This window comes from Pelodiscus sinensis, chromosome 3, assembly GCF_049634645.1.
Source record: "Pelodiscus sinensis isolate JC-2024 chromosome 3, ASM4963464v1, whole genome shotgun sequence".
Lineage (NCBI taxonomy): Eukaryota > Metazoa > Chordata > Testudines > Trionychidae > Pelodiscus > Pelodiscus sinensis.
In genome coordinates, this window is record NC_134713.1 from 128,004,618 (window position 1) to 128,020,672 (window position 16,055).

Consider the following 16,055-nt stretch of genomic DNA (forward strand, 5'->3'; position numbering starts at 1 on the left):
CTATACTGAATCTAATTTGTCAGTTTAATAATGTGTTCACTTTTTTCATTGTATTCCTTTGGTATATATGGCCATGCCAATTCTCTTCCAGAATATGATCTGAGGAAGTGGGTCTGGCCCACAAAAGCTCATCACCTATTAAACCGTCTTGTTAGTCTTTAAAGTGCTATATAGTTTTTCCTTTTGTTTTAGCAAGATGAGACTAACACGGCTATTTCCCATTACTATGTGCATAGTGTTAGGGTACGTCTAGACTACATGCCTCTGTCGCCAGAGACATGTAGATTAGGCTACCAGACATAGTAAAATGAAGTGGCGATTTAAATAATCGCAGCTTCATTTAAATTTACATGGCTGCCACGCTGAGCCGACAAACAGCTAATCAGCTGTTTGTCGGCTCAGCACGATAGTCTGGACGCGCGGGTGTCGACATCAAAGGTATTTGTCGACCACCCAGGTATGCCTCCTGGGATGAGGTATACCTGGGTGGTCGACTGATACCTTTGATGTCACCACCCGCGCGTTCAGACTATTGCGCTGAGCCGACAAACAGCTGATCAGCTGTTTGTCGGCTCAACGTGGCAGCCATGTAAATTTAAATGAAGCGGCGATTATTTAAATCGCCGCTTCATTTTCCTATGTCTGGTAGCCTAATCTACATGCCTCTGGCGACAGAGGCATGTAGTCTAGACATACCCTTTGAGAAGAAACAGGCGACTCAGGAGTGGATGAGGTATATGGAACTGCTTTAGTGCCCAGGCATGTTTACCTCGAACATCCAACACCATGTCCAAGTGGCAGCAACATGGCACCAATTACACTCTTTAATCTATTTTAGTATGTTAATTCACATGTCCATCACTACTTTTCCTAAAACCTTATTTAGTAATGTTTACTCCCATAAAATGAATATTAATAAGCAGGTGATGAATATTATTATACCCGCCCCTAATTACTATTTACAGAATTTCTAATTAAATCAGCACTATTCTGTGCTACAAACTTTCCAAATCAACAGGTTACAGAGCTTACAAGAAAAGTAACCCTGAAATATTTATACAGAGCCAGTGAGGGTAGATAAAAGACACAATAAAGAGGAGCAGCTGCACACTTATCTATTTTTCTAGGCTGCAAAAACAAAGGGAAAAATCATGTTCAAGGATAATGCCTACTGTGGCTAAACTCCTTACCACTATCCTAGGCCCCTATTAATTTTTACATATCCCAACACATAGCATAGTTTACTAGGTAGAAGAACTTCAACATCGCTTTACACAGTAGGTTTGCTTTCTCTCATTTTGCTGAGAACTTCATGGGCAGAAAGGAGAGCATCAGTGGAAATATAATAATTTACTGTATGATGCTGATCTTGAGCGCTAGTGAAATGTACAGTGGAAGTCACTGAAAAGTTTAATTGTCATGCACTAAATATATTGAAGCACATCATCGTAGACGATACTGGTTTACAAGAAAGCCATTGGCATATTCATGTTAGAAATATCATATTTTTGTTGATCTCCTTGTAGGATAAAAGGAAGTCTGTGTGCTAACAGTTACAGTCAGCATAAAAGTAAATAATGAAGTGGGTTGTTTAAAATAATTCAATACAAAAAGCAGCAATATGTGATTAGATACACATACCCACAAACTAAAATAAAACTGCGAGACTGAATTTTAAAACTCTGCAACTTGACTGGTCCCTGTTAATCGAGATTGGGTTTTATTTATTGCATATTTTTAAAATGTGCATTCTGTTTTTATGAATGATACATACAGTAGTTAATATCTAAAATGGCTTACCAGAAACAGTTGTATTGCCCAATAGAATATCACCCTCAAAATATTCAATAGAGCAAAAAGTTGTTTCATTCTGTCAGTAATTGCTATATTATGATACACAATTGAAGAAGCACTGAGAGATGTTTCTGCAGACATACAAGAGGCAATGGGCTTCCTCAAGCCCTGCATGATATTAAATAGTTATAGTGCACCGAGAGTGACCCTGTTCTAGTAGAAACATAAATCAAAGTCCCTATCCGGACCACAAGTTCCTCTGCACATTGTCATAAAACTTCTGTGGAGCTGTTCATAGAGTAGAGAAGGAGCCTGATCAAAAGATCCCTTAACCCAGTGTGAATCGAATAAGCTTTGAATCAAGTTCTCTTTGTATGAATTCACTACTTCCTATCTCATATTCATGCCAGGTAGCCAGAGTGGTTCTTCTTTTTGGGTCTTGTTCCCATGCTACATGGTGCTGACCATAACAACACTTTTTGGGGTCATGAAAATAAATTCTTATTTCTCTCTTTTAATTAAAAACTGCAGTTCTGTAGTCTGCTATGGTGTGTGTTCATCCCTACTGTAAATATTTTCTGTGCTATATTCACCCTGTGTAAGTAAGTTGATGCAATAAGTGAGCAAGAGCATGAGCACTTACCCCTGGGAGGATGTAACTGCTGTTTTAAAATTACAGCTTTTAAAAACAGGGTAAGTTAACTTTCTTTGGCTTATATTTTAGTAGGCTGTGGCATTAGTAAAGCAAATGAATGCTAAATGCCTGCATCGGCTTCCCCTGCTGTGCTAAAAGAAGGAGGAATGCTCATTTTCATCTCTAGCTTTCTAGAGCAGTTCCACCCCAATTACATTCCATTTACATTCTCTACTTCAGGAAGGTGTGGTAGGTGTGAATAGGAGACCCCACCAGCTAGTGTTCTCAGTTCTGTGTACTACACAGCCCTTATTACTGAGCAAGTCTCATAGCTATACCTCAGTAATTAGGCAAGAATTATTCTCCCCCTTCAGATAGAGTAATTGAGAGATTGCCAAGATTACTTCTGAAATAGTTGAGAATAGAATCCTGGGGCCATATTCGATTCTGCTCCTCTCAGAAGGTACAGTACGAAAAGTGCAGTCTGACATGCTCATACATGGCATGCATTCTTAAATTTTAATCTGAAATCTATTTAAAAATATGAAATCATGAAGTTTGTGTGAAACATTGTATGTTGTTTTAGGAGTCTTCTATATTATATGTTATAAAATGCTACTTGAAGACTTTTTCATGCTGAAGATGATTCAGGGCTGCACTGTTCCATTGAGCACTCAAGGAGACAAAGCCCTGACTGGGATGATTTAGTTGGGGTTGTTCCTGCTTTGGGAAGTTCCTCTGGGTTTAACAACTTCTAAGGATGGAGATTCTACCACCTCACTAGGTAACCCATTCCAGTACTTCACCACCCTCCTAGTGAAATAGCTTTTCCTAATATCCAACCTAAACCTCCCCCACTGCAATTTGAGACTATTGAACCTTGATCTGTCACTACTGAAAACAGTCTCTCTCCATCCTCTTAGGAACCTCCCTTCAGGTAGTTGAAGGCTGCTATCAAATTCCCCCTCACTCTTCTCTTCTGTAGAGTAAAGAAGCCCAAATCTCTCAGGGTATGTCTACACTACCCTCCTAGTTCGAACTAGGAGGGTAATGTATGCATACCGCACTTGCTAATGAAGCCCGGGATTTGAATTTCCCGGGCTTCATTAGCATAAGCGGGGAGCCGCCATTTTTAAATCCCCGCTGCTTCGAACCCCGTGTAGCGCGGCTACACGGGGCTCGAACTAGGTAGTTTGGACTAGGGTGCCTATTCCGAACTACCGGTACTCCTCGTTTCACGAGGAGTAACGGTAGTTCGGAATAGGCACCCTAGTCCGAACTACCTAGTTCGAGCCCCGTGTAGCCGCGCTACACGGGGTTCGAAGCAGCGGGGATTTAAAAATGGCGGCTCCCCGCTTATGCTAATGAAGCCCGGGAAATTCAAATCCCGGGCTTCATTAGCAAGTGCGGTATGCATACATTACCCCGCTAGTTCGAACTAGCGGGGTAGTGTAGACATACCCCCTGTCTCTCCTGTGCTCCAGCCTCCTAATCATTGTTGTTGTCCTCCGCTGGACTTTTTCCAGTGCATCTACATCCTTTCTATATTGGGGGCTCAGAATTGGACACAATACTCCAGATGTACCCTCATCAGTGCCTAATAAAAGGTTGGACTTGTTGATCTCCTGAGGTCTCTTCCAACCCTGAGGCTACGTCTACACTAAAAGGTGTTTTTGCGCAAAAACCCATGGAGCATCCACACCTCAAGTGTGTTTTTGCACAAGAAAATCTACAGTTAATCGACAGAACTGAGGGCTTTTTTGTGGCATAGGTATACCTCCTTCTATGAGGCATAATTCCTTTTTGCACTACAGCTCTTGCGCAAAAAGGCATGTGTGGATGCTCTGCAGGGGTTTCTTGCGCAAAAAGCACAGGTGCTCTGATGGCCATTGTGTAAATGGCAATCAGAACTTTCTTGTGCAAGAGTGTCCATGAATCGTGGACGCTCTCTTGTGCAATAACGTATTGCAAAAGCGATGCGCTTTGAGGTGTGGACGTGCTTTTGCGCAAGAAGTTTTTGCACAAGAACTCTTCCGCAAAAGACTTCTTGCGCAAAAACCCTGCAGTGTAGACGTAGCCTATGATTCTAGAATACTATGAAAGCGATGAATTGTTTTACAGAGGTTCTTGCTGTTACAGGTATGTTATGCTTCTCTGAACACCCATTCTCTAACTACACTAACTGCCCTGGGGACATTTGCTCACAAGAACAATTCTTCTGGAGTGATGCATGAAGATTTGTCATCCTACTGCAGAGAGAGTTGTGAAATTTGGCTTTGCCTAAAACCATTTGCAGTCATTCATGGTTCATTGTACTCAGCAGGGTTCATGTTAGCTTGCTTTAAGTTAAGCTGCTAGGCAGGTATTAATTTAAATATATATTGATTTATGCAAATAGAACTCCTTGTTATAAATTGTTTAATATGATTTCCCATTTAGTTCTAGTATTCTGCTGAGAAATGGTCTATATTATATTTTACCAATAGATTTGCAGTAAAAAGTAGTCATGAATCATACTGACTGAGCAATCTCATTATCTGTGTGTGAAAATGATGTCTCGTTACTAAGAGCCTTGCCATGAAGATCGAAATCCAGACATTTATCTTACAAACTAATGTCTTGTGGCTTGTAGGTTCTGGCCTTGTATTTATCTTGTTTAACACACATGTAAATGACAGTGAATCTTTCTTATCTGTAATAAAATATTCAAAAGAAGTTTTGAAGTCTGGAGGCTATTGCAGAGCAGAGTTAACGGCTGTGGCTTTTGTCTGTGACATTCTTCTACTTGTGTATACAGAGTATGTCATGAATTCAGGGTCTGCTCCTTCCCATCCTGCAAAATTCTTAATCTCCTGGATCCCAAAGAATGGGAAAGGCCAGCTGTTCTGCCTGCTGAGCATTACCATTTCTCCTTCCCAGTTTCTCTTAGATTCTGTTCAGCTCTAATGGAATGGAAGATCCAGATTTTCACTTCTTGGGAGACAAGGAGAAAATTATCTTTTTGGCATTTTTTAACTTAATAGCGGTGTTTTGTTTTTTTTAGCAGACAAGTCAAATACATTTTATATAGTATAGTTAGATGGAAAGGGAACAAGGAGGATGAATGGAAGAAAAAAAAGAAAATGTATTCTAAAATAGTACCATGAATGTAACAACCAGAGGTGCTCAAATGTAATTTTCCAAGTGGTGTTACTCTGCACAGCTGTGAATTTCATTCTCTAATAAATAGGGTCTTCTCTTAGAAGTGAAGAGCTGAGAGACCAATCTTTTTCTAATGTTGTGCCACAAACTTTACACCTGATGCTACATAGGGACACCTCCATCCGTCAACTTGACTGAAGTTTCAAGGACCCTAGGCATTCATACGCTTGGAATCTGGCCCTAAAATATCATAAGGATAATTTAAAAGTAATTAGATTTCAAGAAATCAGTGTATGAACTTTCTATTTGCTGTTGTGGTTTTTGAACCTTTAGATTACCTTTTGGACAAATTTTCAAGCTTTTTCTCTGCAGCCGTCAGGGCTAGGAAAATGTTTGTTTTTAAAGGAAAGGTGAGGTTCTTGTTTAAAAAAAAAAAAGCAAATAAACATGATTCTAAATTGAAGCTTGATGAGCAAAATCAAATATTATAAGACTTGTAAAATCATGAGCGATGACAGCACTTGACAAAAGCAGAGAATTTGGTCCCATGTTCAGTAAGGCAATCATTGAGGTACTGTCTGGTATTTCTGAAGTGAATTATTTGGAATGTGATATAATTTCTTGCCACATCTCCTTTTAGAGAGCCTTGTGTTCAGAATAACAACAGAGGTGTACTGCTTTCTGATTCTTGGAAGGTAGTATACCTCACACTATTATTGGAAAACTGAAAAAACAACAAATAGTCTGGTAGCACTTTATAGACTAACAAAACATGTAGCTGGTATCATAAGCTTTCATGGGCACAGCCCACTTCTTCAAATGACTGGAGTGTTGGCTGTCTAGGACCAAAATAAATAGGGGAGACGAGTTTATCCTTTTTCTGTACAGACATTTTTATCCCTAACCATTTCAGACTGGGATATGTTAAGAAAACACTTTTATAATATATGGGATGCATAAATTCTTTCTTTTTCTTTTGGACAGGATTTATACCTGTGTGCAGCCTGGGTTTGTCTCAAGTGGGAAGAATGAACTTTGGCAAAGATGTCAGCACCCTGAAATATTTTACTATATGTGGCTTACAAGAAGGCTATGAACCTTTCGCTGTTAATACAAACAGAGAAATTACCATGTGGTTAAGCAAGAGACTTCCTCAGTTTTTCCCAGTGCCACCAAACCATGAACACATTGAGGTTTGTGTTCTAAATTAATGTTTCCGGTTAATTTTTCAGGAAATTATTTTAGTTAGTGAACTTGTTAGTTAACTTACTGCTTTTGCTCTTCTTTTTGAGCAAATATAGATATCAGTGTTGGCAGCTGACTTGCACTCTCTCACCTAGTAAACTATGATTGTAGCTCTGTGAGAACTAAGTACAGGCAGTCCCCGAGTTACGCGGATCCGACTTATGTCGGATCCGCAGTTACAAACGGGGATTTTCTCACCCTGGAGGACTGAAGCGGCGGGATTCCTGGTCCCGCCGCCTGCATCCTCCAGGGCGAGAAAAGCTGCTCCTCGTCTCCCTGGTCTGCTGGGGAAGCCAGCAGACCAGGGAGACAGGGAGCAAAGCGGCGGAGGACCCGGGCCGGACCCGCGGCGCTTCCAGATCAGCGCCGCAGGTCCGGCCCGGGTCCTCCGCCGCTTTGCTCCCCGTCTCCCTGGTCTGTAGACCAGGGAGACGCTGAGCAAAGTGGCGGAGGACCCGGGCCGGACCCGCGGCGCTGATCTGGAAGCGCCGCGGGTCCGGCCCGAGTCCTCCGCCGCTTTGCTCCGCGTCTCCCTGGTCTGCTGCGGGGGGGACGCAGCTAGTGCCCCCCCCCCCAGCAGACCAGGGAGATGTGGAGCAAAGCCCGGGGACTGTGGTAGAGCAGGTGGGGCGCTGCCGGTTGGTCCCGCAGCACCGCTCCTTGGTGCTACTGGACCAACCCGGCAGCACCCCAGCTGCTCTGCCCCAGGCGTCCCCAAGTCAGCCGCTGCTGAAACTGACCAGCGGCTGACTACAGGAAGCCCGAGGCAGAGCTGCTCTGCCCTGGGCTTCCTGGAATCAGCTGCTGTTCAGTTTCAGCAGCAGCTGACTTGGGGACGCTTGGGGTTCTTAAGCTGAATCTGTATGTAAGTCAGAACTGGCATCCAGATTCAGCCGCTGTTGAAACTGATCAGTTTCAGTAGCGGCTGAATCTGGATGCCAGTTCCGACTTACATACAGGTTCAACTTAAGAACAAACTTACAGTCCCTATTTTGTACGTAACCCAGGGACTGCCTGTAATTAATTCTGTAAGCTGGCGACTGAGCTCTTGGAAGAGTATGAATATATTAGACTACTAAATAATTAAATACAAAACATATGTTAAGTTGGCAAAGTTGAGCTCTCAAAAGTTTGAAAATTCTCTCAAAAAATATAGACTGTACTATATAAAGACATTTGAGAGTTCTGTACTCCATGGGCACTTAAATATGGGCACTGAAATTCTGTTTACTGTTTTATGCTCGTGCACAAATTCAATGTAATACTCTAAGTTCATGTGTTCAGTGGAAATTGTGTCTCTATATATGCACCTGTGTGCATAGACAATGGGCTATTTGCAGGTTATTTTATCTAATGACAAAAATCTGTACAAATGCATGAAATGTCTGTATTTTCAAAATACACATAATGCTGTAATATTGAAGCCAGTTTTTACCAGGTTATATGAAATGTATATTTGAATGAAACAGAAACTCTCTCCCTATTCAAGTTCAGTATATCAGAATGTTATATGTAATAAGAAATACAGTTCTTTCTCTTATATCTTGTGTTCCTTGTGTTTAAGAGTTGTTATGAATTATACTGGCCATGATTGAATTGCTACTGCAAAGAATAGTGGGGATAGTCTTTGACTGTGTATCCAATTTATAAATGCTAAAAGGAAGCAATGCCATTCACTTGTCACTGTATTCATTTGCTCATTGCTAGAGTACATGCTGATGTTTAGTTAAATTTCTATGTAATAATTTACATTTAATCATTTTATAGATCTAAAATATTACATATAATGCTAATAATAAAACAGGAGCAGTTTGGGGAGGAGGAAAGACATTTACTTTTGTAACAAATTAGTTTTTATATTTGATAGGTGATGAGAATAGATGGTACCATAGACAGTTCCCCCTGTTTGAAGGTCACACAAAAGTCCTTTGGCTCACAGAACAGCAAAACCGGCGTCATGTTTTATCGCTTGAGCATGCCTATTGAGTGTGCAGAAGTGTTCTCCAAAACATCAGCAGGAGGGTTGCCAGGCACTGGTCTTTTTGGCCCAAAGAGTGACTTGGAGGATTATGATGCTGATTCTGATTTTGAGGTTCTGATGAAGACAGCTCATGGTCACCTAGTGCCTGATCGGACAGAAAAGGAAAAAGAAGCTACAAAAGTGGAGTTCAATAACCACAAAGATTACACTCAAGAAAAACCTTCACGTCTTAAGCAAAGGTCGGTAACTAGGTTTGATCTGGTTTTGATCTGGTAAAATAGCGACTAGTGCTCAACTGACAGTCTGGACTCCCGGGTTCTATACCCACAGACTAGGTGTGTGGCAATAAGCATATCACTTAATCTCACTGGGTCTTGCTTTCATCATCAGTTATGTAGAAGACACAGAAATCTTTAACTGAAGCCTTCCTCTAAGGCAGTGTTTCCCAATTTTATTTGGCCACGGAACCCCTAGAGTTGCCTTAGAAAATAAAAATGGCCTCTGCCACATTTAACAGGGGGAAGGGGAGTGCCTACTCTTCACGGAACCCTTGCTTTCACTTCATGGATCCCCAGGGTTCCCTGGAGCACCAATTGGGAAACACTGCCCTAAGGGTACTGGGAAGCTAAATACAGTACAGTCTTTTAACATTCTCAGATGAAAAGCATTCTCAAAGTGCCAGAGGGTTTTTTTTTTGGTCCTGTCAAAACCAGGAAATACTAGACATTTCATGAGAAAATTGTACTCTCAAGACTTCTAGCAAAGGCCAAAGATGTTTAGATGAGCTTGGTAAATACCTGAGCTTTCATGGTCTTCTGTGGTGCCCTCATTAACTGAGGCACTATGTTATATATTTATCTTCCTCATTTTCATAGGCAATCAAAATAACTGTTAAACTTCATTTTATGAGGAATAAGGGTTATTTAGGAAAAAGGGTGTTCTCCCGAAATAACCTCATCTACACCGCGTTTTGTATTTCGAAATAGCGCTATTTCAAAATAGAACCATAACGCAATTATGCAAATGAAGTGTGGGATATTTAAGTCCCAGCTTCATTTGCAATTTCGAATGTCTTCATTTGCATCCCTCTCTCGAAAGAGCGTGCAAGTGTAGACATACCCAAATTCTCATTTAAAGTCAGTGGAACTTAGGCTCATAAATGACATTTGAGAAGATGTAAGCCACTATGTCACTTATGCAAGTATGAAAATTATACCCCACGTCATTCTGTATCTTCTGTAAGGGACTTTATTCCAGCCATAGTTAATGTAAAAAATAAACAATTGTATGGACACAACTAAATCTTTTAGGTTACTTTTTATTTTCAGAACTCTTGTGATATCAATGTGATATCACAAGAGATATCACCAGAATTGATATCAGTGGTGATTTTACTTGGTCCTCAGTACTTTTATTTATTACAGATTTATGCTCAGAAGGACAAAGCCAGATTACAGTACAAGCCACTCTGCACGGCTCACGGAGGATGTTCTGGCAGATGACAGAGATGATTATGATTACCTGATGCATACTTCTACGGTATGGCAAAACAGTCTTCATGTTTTTGCTATTTGTTTTTCTAACAATTTACTTTTGCCTCTAGGATAAGAACTTCTGTGGGCAACAGTGTACTGCAAACAGAACAAGGGCAGAATATGGCCCTATTCTGAAACAACTACTCAAGCCCAGAGCTCCTCAAACACAGAGATTTAGAGGGACAACAAATTATGATTCTGATTGAGTGAAAAATGTTGAAATCCCATTGAAATTAAAGGAAGTTCTATGAATTGATCAATAATTTTGTCAGTCCCTTAAATCTGCTCAGTTTACTGTTTCCAGTGTTTGCAAACATAATATACCTGTATAAGTATTAATTCTTTACTCATTGTAATGTGAACATACTGCCAATGTTTCTGCATGTATCTTGTTAAACTAGTAGCACTTTAAAGACTAACAAAACAGATAGATGGTATCATGAGCTTTTGTGGGCACAGCTCACTTCTTCAGATGACCCGAGTATTGGATGTCCAGAACCAAGAATAAATGGGGGGAAGAGGAGGGGAGAAGGAAAAAATATTGGAGGGGGGAGGAGAGAAAAAGAGGCAGTGGGTAGATATGTTTCAAAGGGAAAGCTGAGCCAGTCTGTAACAGGAAAAACTGAAAAACAACAAATAGTCTATTAGCACCTTAAAGACTAGATAGTTTAAAGAGCTGATAAGAACTATTAGTTTTCACTTGAAGAGGAAGAGTACTAACAACAGATTTTATAGAAATATCAAAAACCATTGGCACCTTCATTGTTTGTTTGGTTGATAATGTCCCAGACATCCAATATCGAATTTTAAACCATCTGCATGAAAATTAAACTTGTGAATGAAGTGGAGTTCCAATCCTTCTCTATGTATTTGGCTTGTGGAAACAGCAGCGTAGAGATCCCTTAATGAGTGTCTAGGGAGGTTAAAGTGTTCTCCAACAAGTTTTCATGTGTTCCCTTTTCAGATGTCCTATTTGTGTCCATTAATTCTTTCCCGTAGGGACTGTCCAGTTGGACTATCTCGGCTACCCCTCTGAAGCTTGTTAAACTAGTTATGCATCTTTTTTTAATCCTCCTTGTCTTCCAGTTTACATCAGACCCTCACCCACCTTTTGCAGAACATGTCTTGCTTTGCACTGACATTATTCTTTCATTGATCTACTAATGAATTACTCTTGAATGAGACTATAGCTGTTCACAAAAGCTAATTCATCTCTATTAGATTATGAAAAATACACAGAAATATTTTAAAATAACAAATTCTGAATCAAAACGTTAACATAAACTAAATATTAACACCATGGGATATTGTTAATTTATTGGCAGTATTATTACGCGGTGAGAATATTTCCTGGGCAAGAACCTGCTAATGTCTGGGTGGGCTGGATTACGTCTGACTTCCATCAATACGACATGACCTTTGACTTGGACAGAGTGCGCACTGTTACAGTGACACTAGGGGATGAAAAAGGAAAGGTTCATGAAAGGTTGGCTTCAGTTACTTTTCTTTTTAATTGAATTGTTTTATACTTCATATGTTTTAACATGTAGAACCTATATAAATTCAGATGAATGTGGAGTTTTACTGATATAGGATAGGTATTATAGAGGAGAATCAGGTCCCTAAATGTTGAAGGTTCACCCAATGAAATTAATAGAGATCAGATTTACACAACGGAAGTACTTCTTCACACAATGCACAGTCAATCTGTGGAACTCATTGCCAGGGGATATTGTAAAGGCCAAAAGTATAATTGGTTTCAAAAAAGATTTATATAAATTCATGGATGACAGGTCACTTAGTGGCTATTAGCCAAGAATGTGAGGGACACAACCCCATGCTCTGGATGTTCCTAGCCTCTGATTTCCGGAAGCTGGAAGTAGATGACAGGAGAAGGATAACTTGAAGATTGTGTCTTCTGTTCATTGCCTCTGAAGCAGCTGGCATTGGCCAATTTTGGAAGATGGGGTACTGAGTGAGATCAGTGGCTCTCATGGGGGGGATGCAAAGGTCTCTCGGGGGTATATTAACTCATCTAGATATTTGCCTAGTTTTATAGTAAGCTACATAAAAAGCACACCAAAGTCAGCACAAATTAAAATCTCACACAGACAATTACTTGATTAATTCATTCTCTATACTATGCACTGAAATATAAGTACAATATCAGAATCAGTAAGTTCAGGGCTGCATAAAAACAAATGATTTATAAGGTTAGCCACTTGTATCTCTCTTGTCTGGTTCATGTAAAGGTTTGGGCTAGTTCTTGTTTTGTTGGAAATAGTTCCATCTTTACAAAACTTTGGCAAATCCATGGTGTGAAATTGTGATAATTTGAATAAACAGACTATTCCAATACAGTATGATCCCATACAAGCTCACATGCTACCCACAAATGTATGTCTTGATATTTAGTATTAAACGCAGCAACTGCTATATGGTGTGCGCCGGAGAGAGCATGAGCCCAGGACAAGGGCGCAACAACAACGGGCTGGAGATTGGCTGTGTGGTCGATGCTGCCAGTGGGTTGCTAACCTTCACTGCTAATGGCAAGGAACTGAGTACCTATTATCAGGTATGTATTTATTTGGTTTTGTCACCTCATCCATATGAGAAAAGCAAGTAGATTGAATTTTGTTAGCCTTATTTATGATTAGAAATGAAAGGAAAAGTCATTGCCAATGATGTGATTGTAATCTTCTCTCACCTCTGAACCTTAGTTAGGCTCTTGTACAGTTTCACGTGGTAGTTTGTGCCTATAAGCAGTTATCACAAGTGATAGATTTCTTAGCATTGGTGGTTTTTCTATGTTTGGTCACTGTGTATTTCTGTTTGTCATTCAGGTTGAACCAAGTACTAAGTTATTTCCTGCAGTTTTTGCACAAGCTACAAGTCCAAATGTTTTCCAGTTTGAGTTGGGAAGGATAAAGGTAAATAAGAGAACACTCATTTGTTTCTCTGTAAGTTTAGTTGTTATATCCGATAATACTCAATTATTGCTCTTTTGTTGAATGAAGCATGTTTTTGGTTTTGGGCATATTTTTGTTGGTGCAATTGTGTAATATGGCATTTTGTAAATCACATATTTTGGTACCGTTTGTACCTCCATGTCCATCACCTGCAGGACCTGACTAGTCCCAAATCAGGGAATCTGCCAGATGAGGAGAGAAAAATGCCAGCCCCTCTGCTGTTGTTGGCTGCAGGGCTTTGTTCCAGCATCAGGAGAGGGGCTGGCTTTGGCCAAGCAGGGAATTGAGGGGAGGATATTCAGGAAGAGGCAAGGCAACTGTGGATCCCCATGGCTGGGGCAGCACTTCTGGCCCCCCGTCAAGGTGTTTCCCACTTTGGCACTTCAAGTGCAGAAGGTGGGGGCTTGCAAGAGTCCTTAAAACTATCTTTCCACGAAAGTCTTCGGCTTAAAAAACCTCCCAAAATCACAGATTGCATAACCTTGGGTGGTACACTGCTACCACCCAAATGCAAAATCCCCTTGAAAGCCAGAAAGACACACTTCAGAATTTTTTCCTGTAGTATAACCACAAGCTCTTTAACCCTCCCTCAGGAGAGAGCTTGAAAACAAACTGTAATCCCTTAATAGCTGACTTTCAGTATCAGGCACGTGCACACATAACCTCCTGCCATTTAGGACACAGGAATCAGATTATAGTCTTAAAATGATGATTGTATTAACAAAACAAAGAAGGTATATTTGGTACAGCATACTTGGTTGTTAGGTGTTACAGAGCAACTAAAAAAAACAGATTAAAGAATAGAGAATTGCTTCCCTGTAATTCAGTTTGTTACAATACACATGGGGGTGTTAAAATCAGTACAGAGAAATCCCACAAATCAAGAAATAAGAAATACAACAACCCTGGATCACATCTAACTATACATTCCCTTTCTACCTAAATCTTTTGTTCCAAGGTTCCTTCCTTTCTATACATGAATATTGCTGAAAATTCCATGTCTGGTTCCAAGACTTACTTCATCTCTATCTCCCAGCTCCTGCTCTTCTCTCACACACAAAAGGAGACTGAAGCAGGCAAAACCTGTTTCATTTCAAATTTCTCATTCTCTTTCCATTGGCTCTCCTGGCTCCCTGCCAATATTCCTTGGTTAGCCATTATTCTGGGTTTAACTCTTTACAGGCAATTTAGTTACTGAATGCTGGGATATCTAGAAAAAGGGTATTATCCCTTCCATCTATTGCACCCCCACTGCCAGCCATGGCCCTTGGCAGCCAGACTGCACTGCTGGCCCCCATGAAGCTGAATTCCTGGCTCCCGGATGCAGGGTTGTCCTCCTGGATCCTATGGGGCTGCACAGCCACCTTATCTCTTCTCCTCTGAGAGTCTCCTCTGTCTCCACTCCTCTCTCTCCTTCAGCTTGAGCACCACAAATGACCTATTTCCAGCACTCCAGAAGCTCTGAGAAGGCAGGGGAAGGAGTTGCTGAATGTGAGGCTGGCTTTTCCCCATGCGTGCTTAGAGGTTAAAGGATAAAATGATTTGATAGGATTCCATCTAAGAAGTTAAATGTTTCCAAACTGTAAATGCAATATTTAATTCATATGCTTCTCGCCCTTCATGCTGTTTGTTATGCAGTGCATAAAATGACCTAGATTAATTTTGAAATATGCACGATATATTCATCAGATCATATTATGTCTTCTCTGAAGCCATCATATGTATGGTATGAACATATAAGGTAATCACAGCTAAAACGAATGTAAACATTGTGGAAGAATTTCAGCCTTTTTTGAAAAGATTTTAAAATAACATTCTTGAAGAGTGACTGCACGAAGGGCTATTCACATGGTGAAAGAGACTGTATGCTCATTTTCCCTGTCACTACTGCAAATCTAGTCAATTTCTATAACTCATTATTTCATTCTGTAAACCTAGTTATATTGTGTCATTGTGTAGTGAAGAACAGTTCCAATGATTATATACATATTTATATTTGTATACATTCAGTGAAAGCTTTACTATCCGGCACTCTCTTAATCAGAAAACTTTGTTAACTGGTATTGCCCCCAGCCACAATAACACCGCATCTTCAGGAACATGTGCCTGACTCATGCCTGTCTAGCTTGCTGTTGTAGGGCTCTTGACTGCTGAATGACATCATCAGCAGGCACTTCCTTCCCCCTCAGCCTGCCTCAAGCTGCTGGGAAGCCAGATCTGCTGGTAGGGAATATGGGCAGAGCAATAAGTATCTATCACATTGAATTAACCGGCAATCCCCATTCCTCATGAGTACCGGCTAAGAAAGCTTTCACTGTATTTACTGTGTGTATTGGCTGAATTTTAATAATGTGGGATATTTAGTACTAGACTGAGGCTAGCAACAAAGACTGAAAAGTGATTTTTTTGTAATAAGAGAGTGGCAAGCCCCCTGGGACAGGGACTGCCACTTGTGTTTTTTTACAGCCAAGGGTTAGGGGAAGGGGCTGATCCTGACCCAGAGCTCTTGGTTTTGTTACAATATAAACAACTAATATTGATAATACATACTAGGGGGCTGTGCCCCTTGCTCACTATACTCACCAGCCCCCTCTCTTTGCGGGTAGGCAGCCCCGGCTCTCCCCCAGCCACCAGAGAGGGCCAGCCCAAGGTGTGGCAGCCTTGGCCACTGGGGGCGGTGCTGAGTCTGGGCCAGCCATGGCTCTCCCCCATACCTCCCAGCCACTGGGGAAGACCAAGGCCATGCCAGCTCCAGC

At 40.8% G+C, this 16,055-nt stretch overlaps 1 protein-coding gene across 1 annotated transcript in view; it reads left to right on the top strand.

Annotated features, from left to right (window-relative positions):
- Positions 1–16,055, top strand: part of RYR2 (ryanodine receptor 2) — a 648,519-nt gene that overhangs the window by 401,788 nt on the left and 230,676 nt on the right. The window contains exons 31-36 of the mRNA XM_075924816.1: positions 6,554–6,762; positions 8,682–9,034; positions 10,220–10,334; positions 11,656–11,816; positions 12,746–12,905; positions 13,174–13,260. Of these exons, the coding sequence (XP_075780931.1) occupies positions 6,554–6,762; positions 8,682–9,034; positions 10,220–10,334; positions 11,656–11,816; positions 12,746–12,905; positions 13,174–13,260 (1,085 nt within the window). The remainder of the gene's footprint in view (positions 1–6,553; positions 6,763–8,681; positions 9,035–10,219; positions 10,335–11,655; positions 11,817–12,745; positions 12,906–13,173; positions 13,261–16,055) is intronic.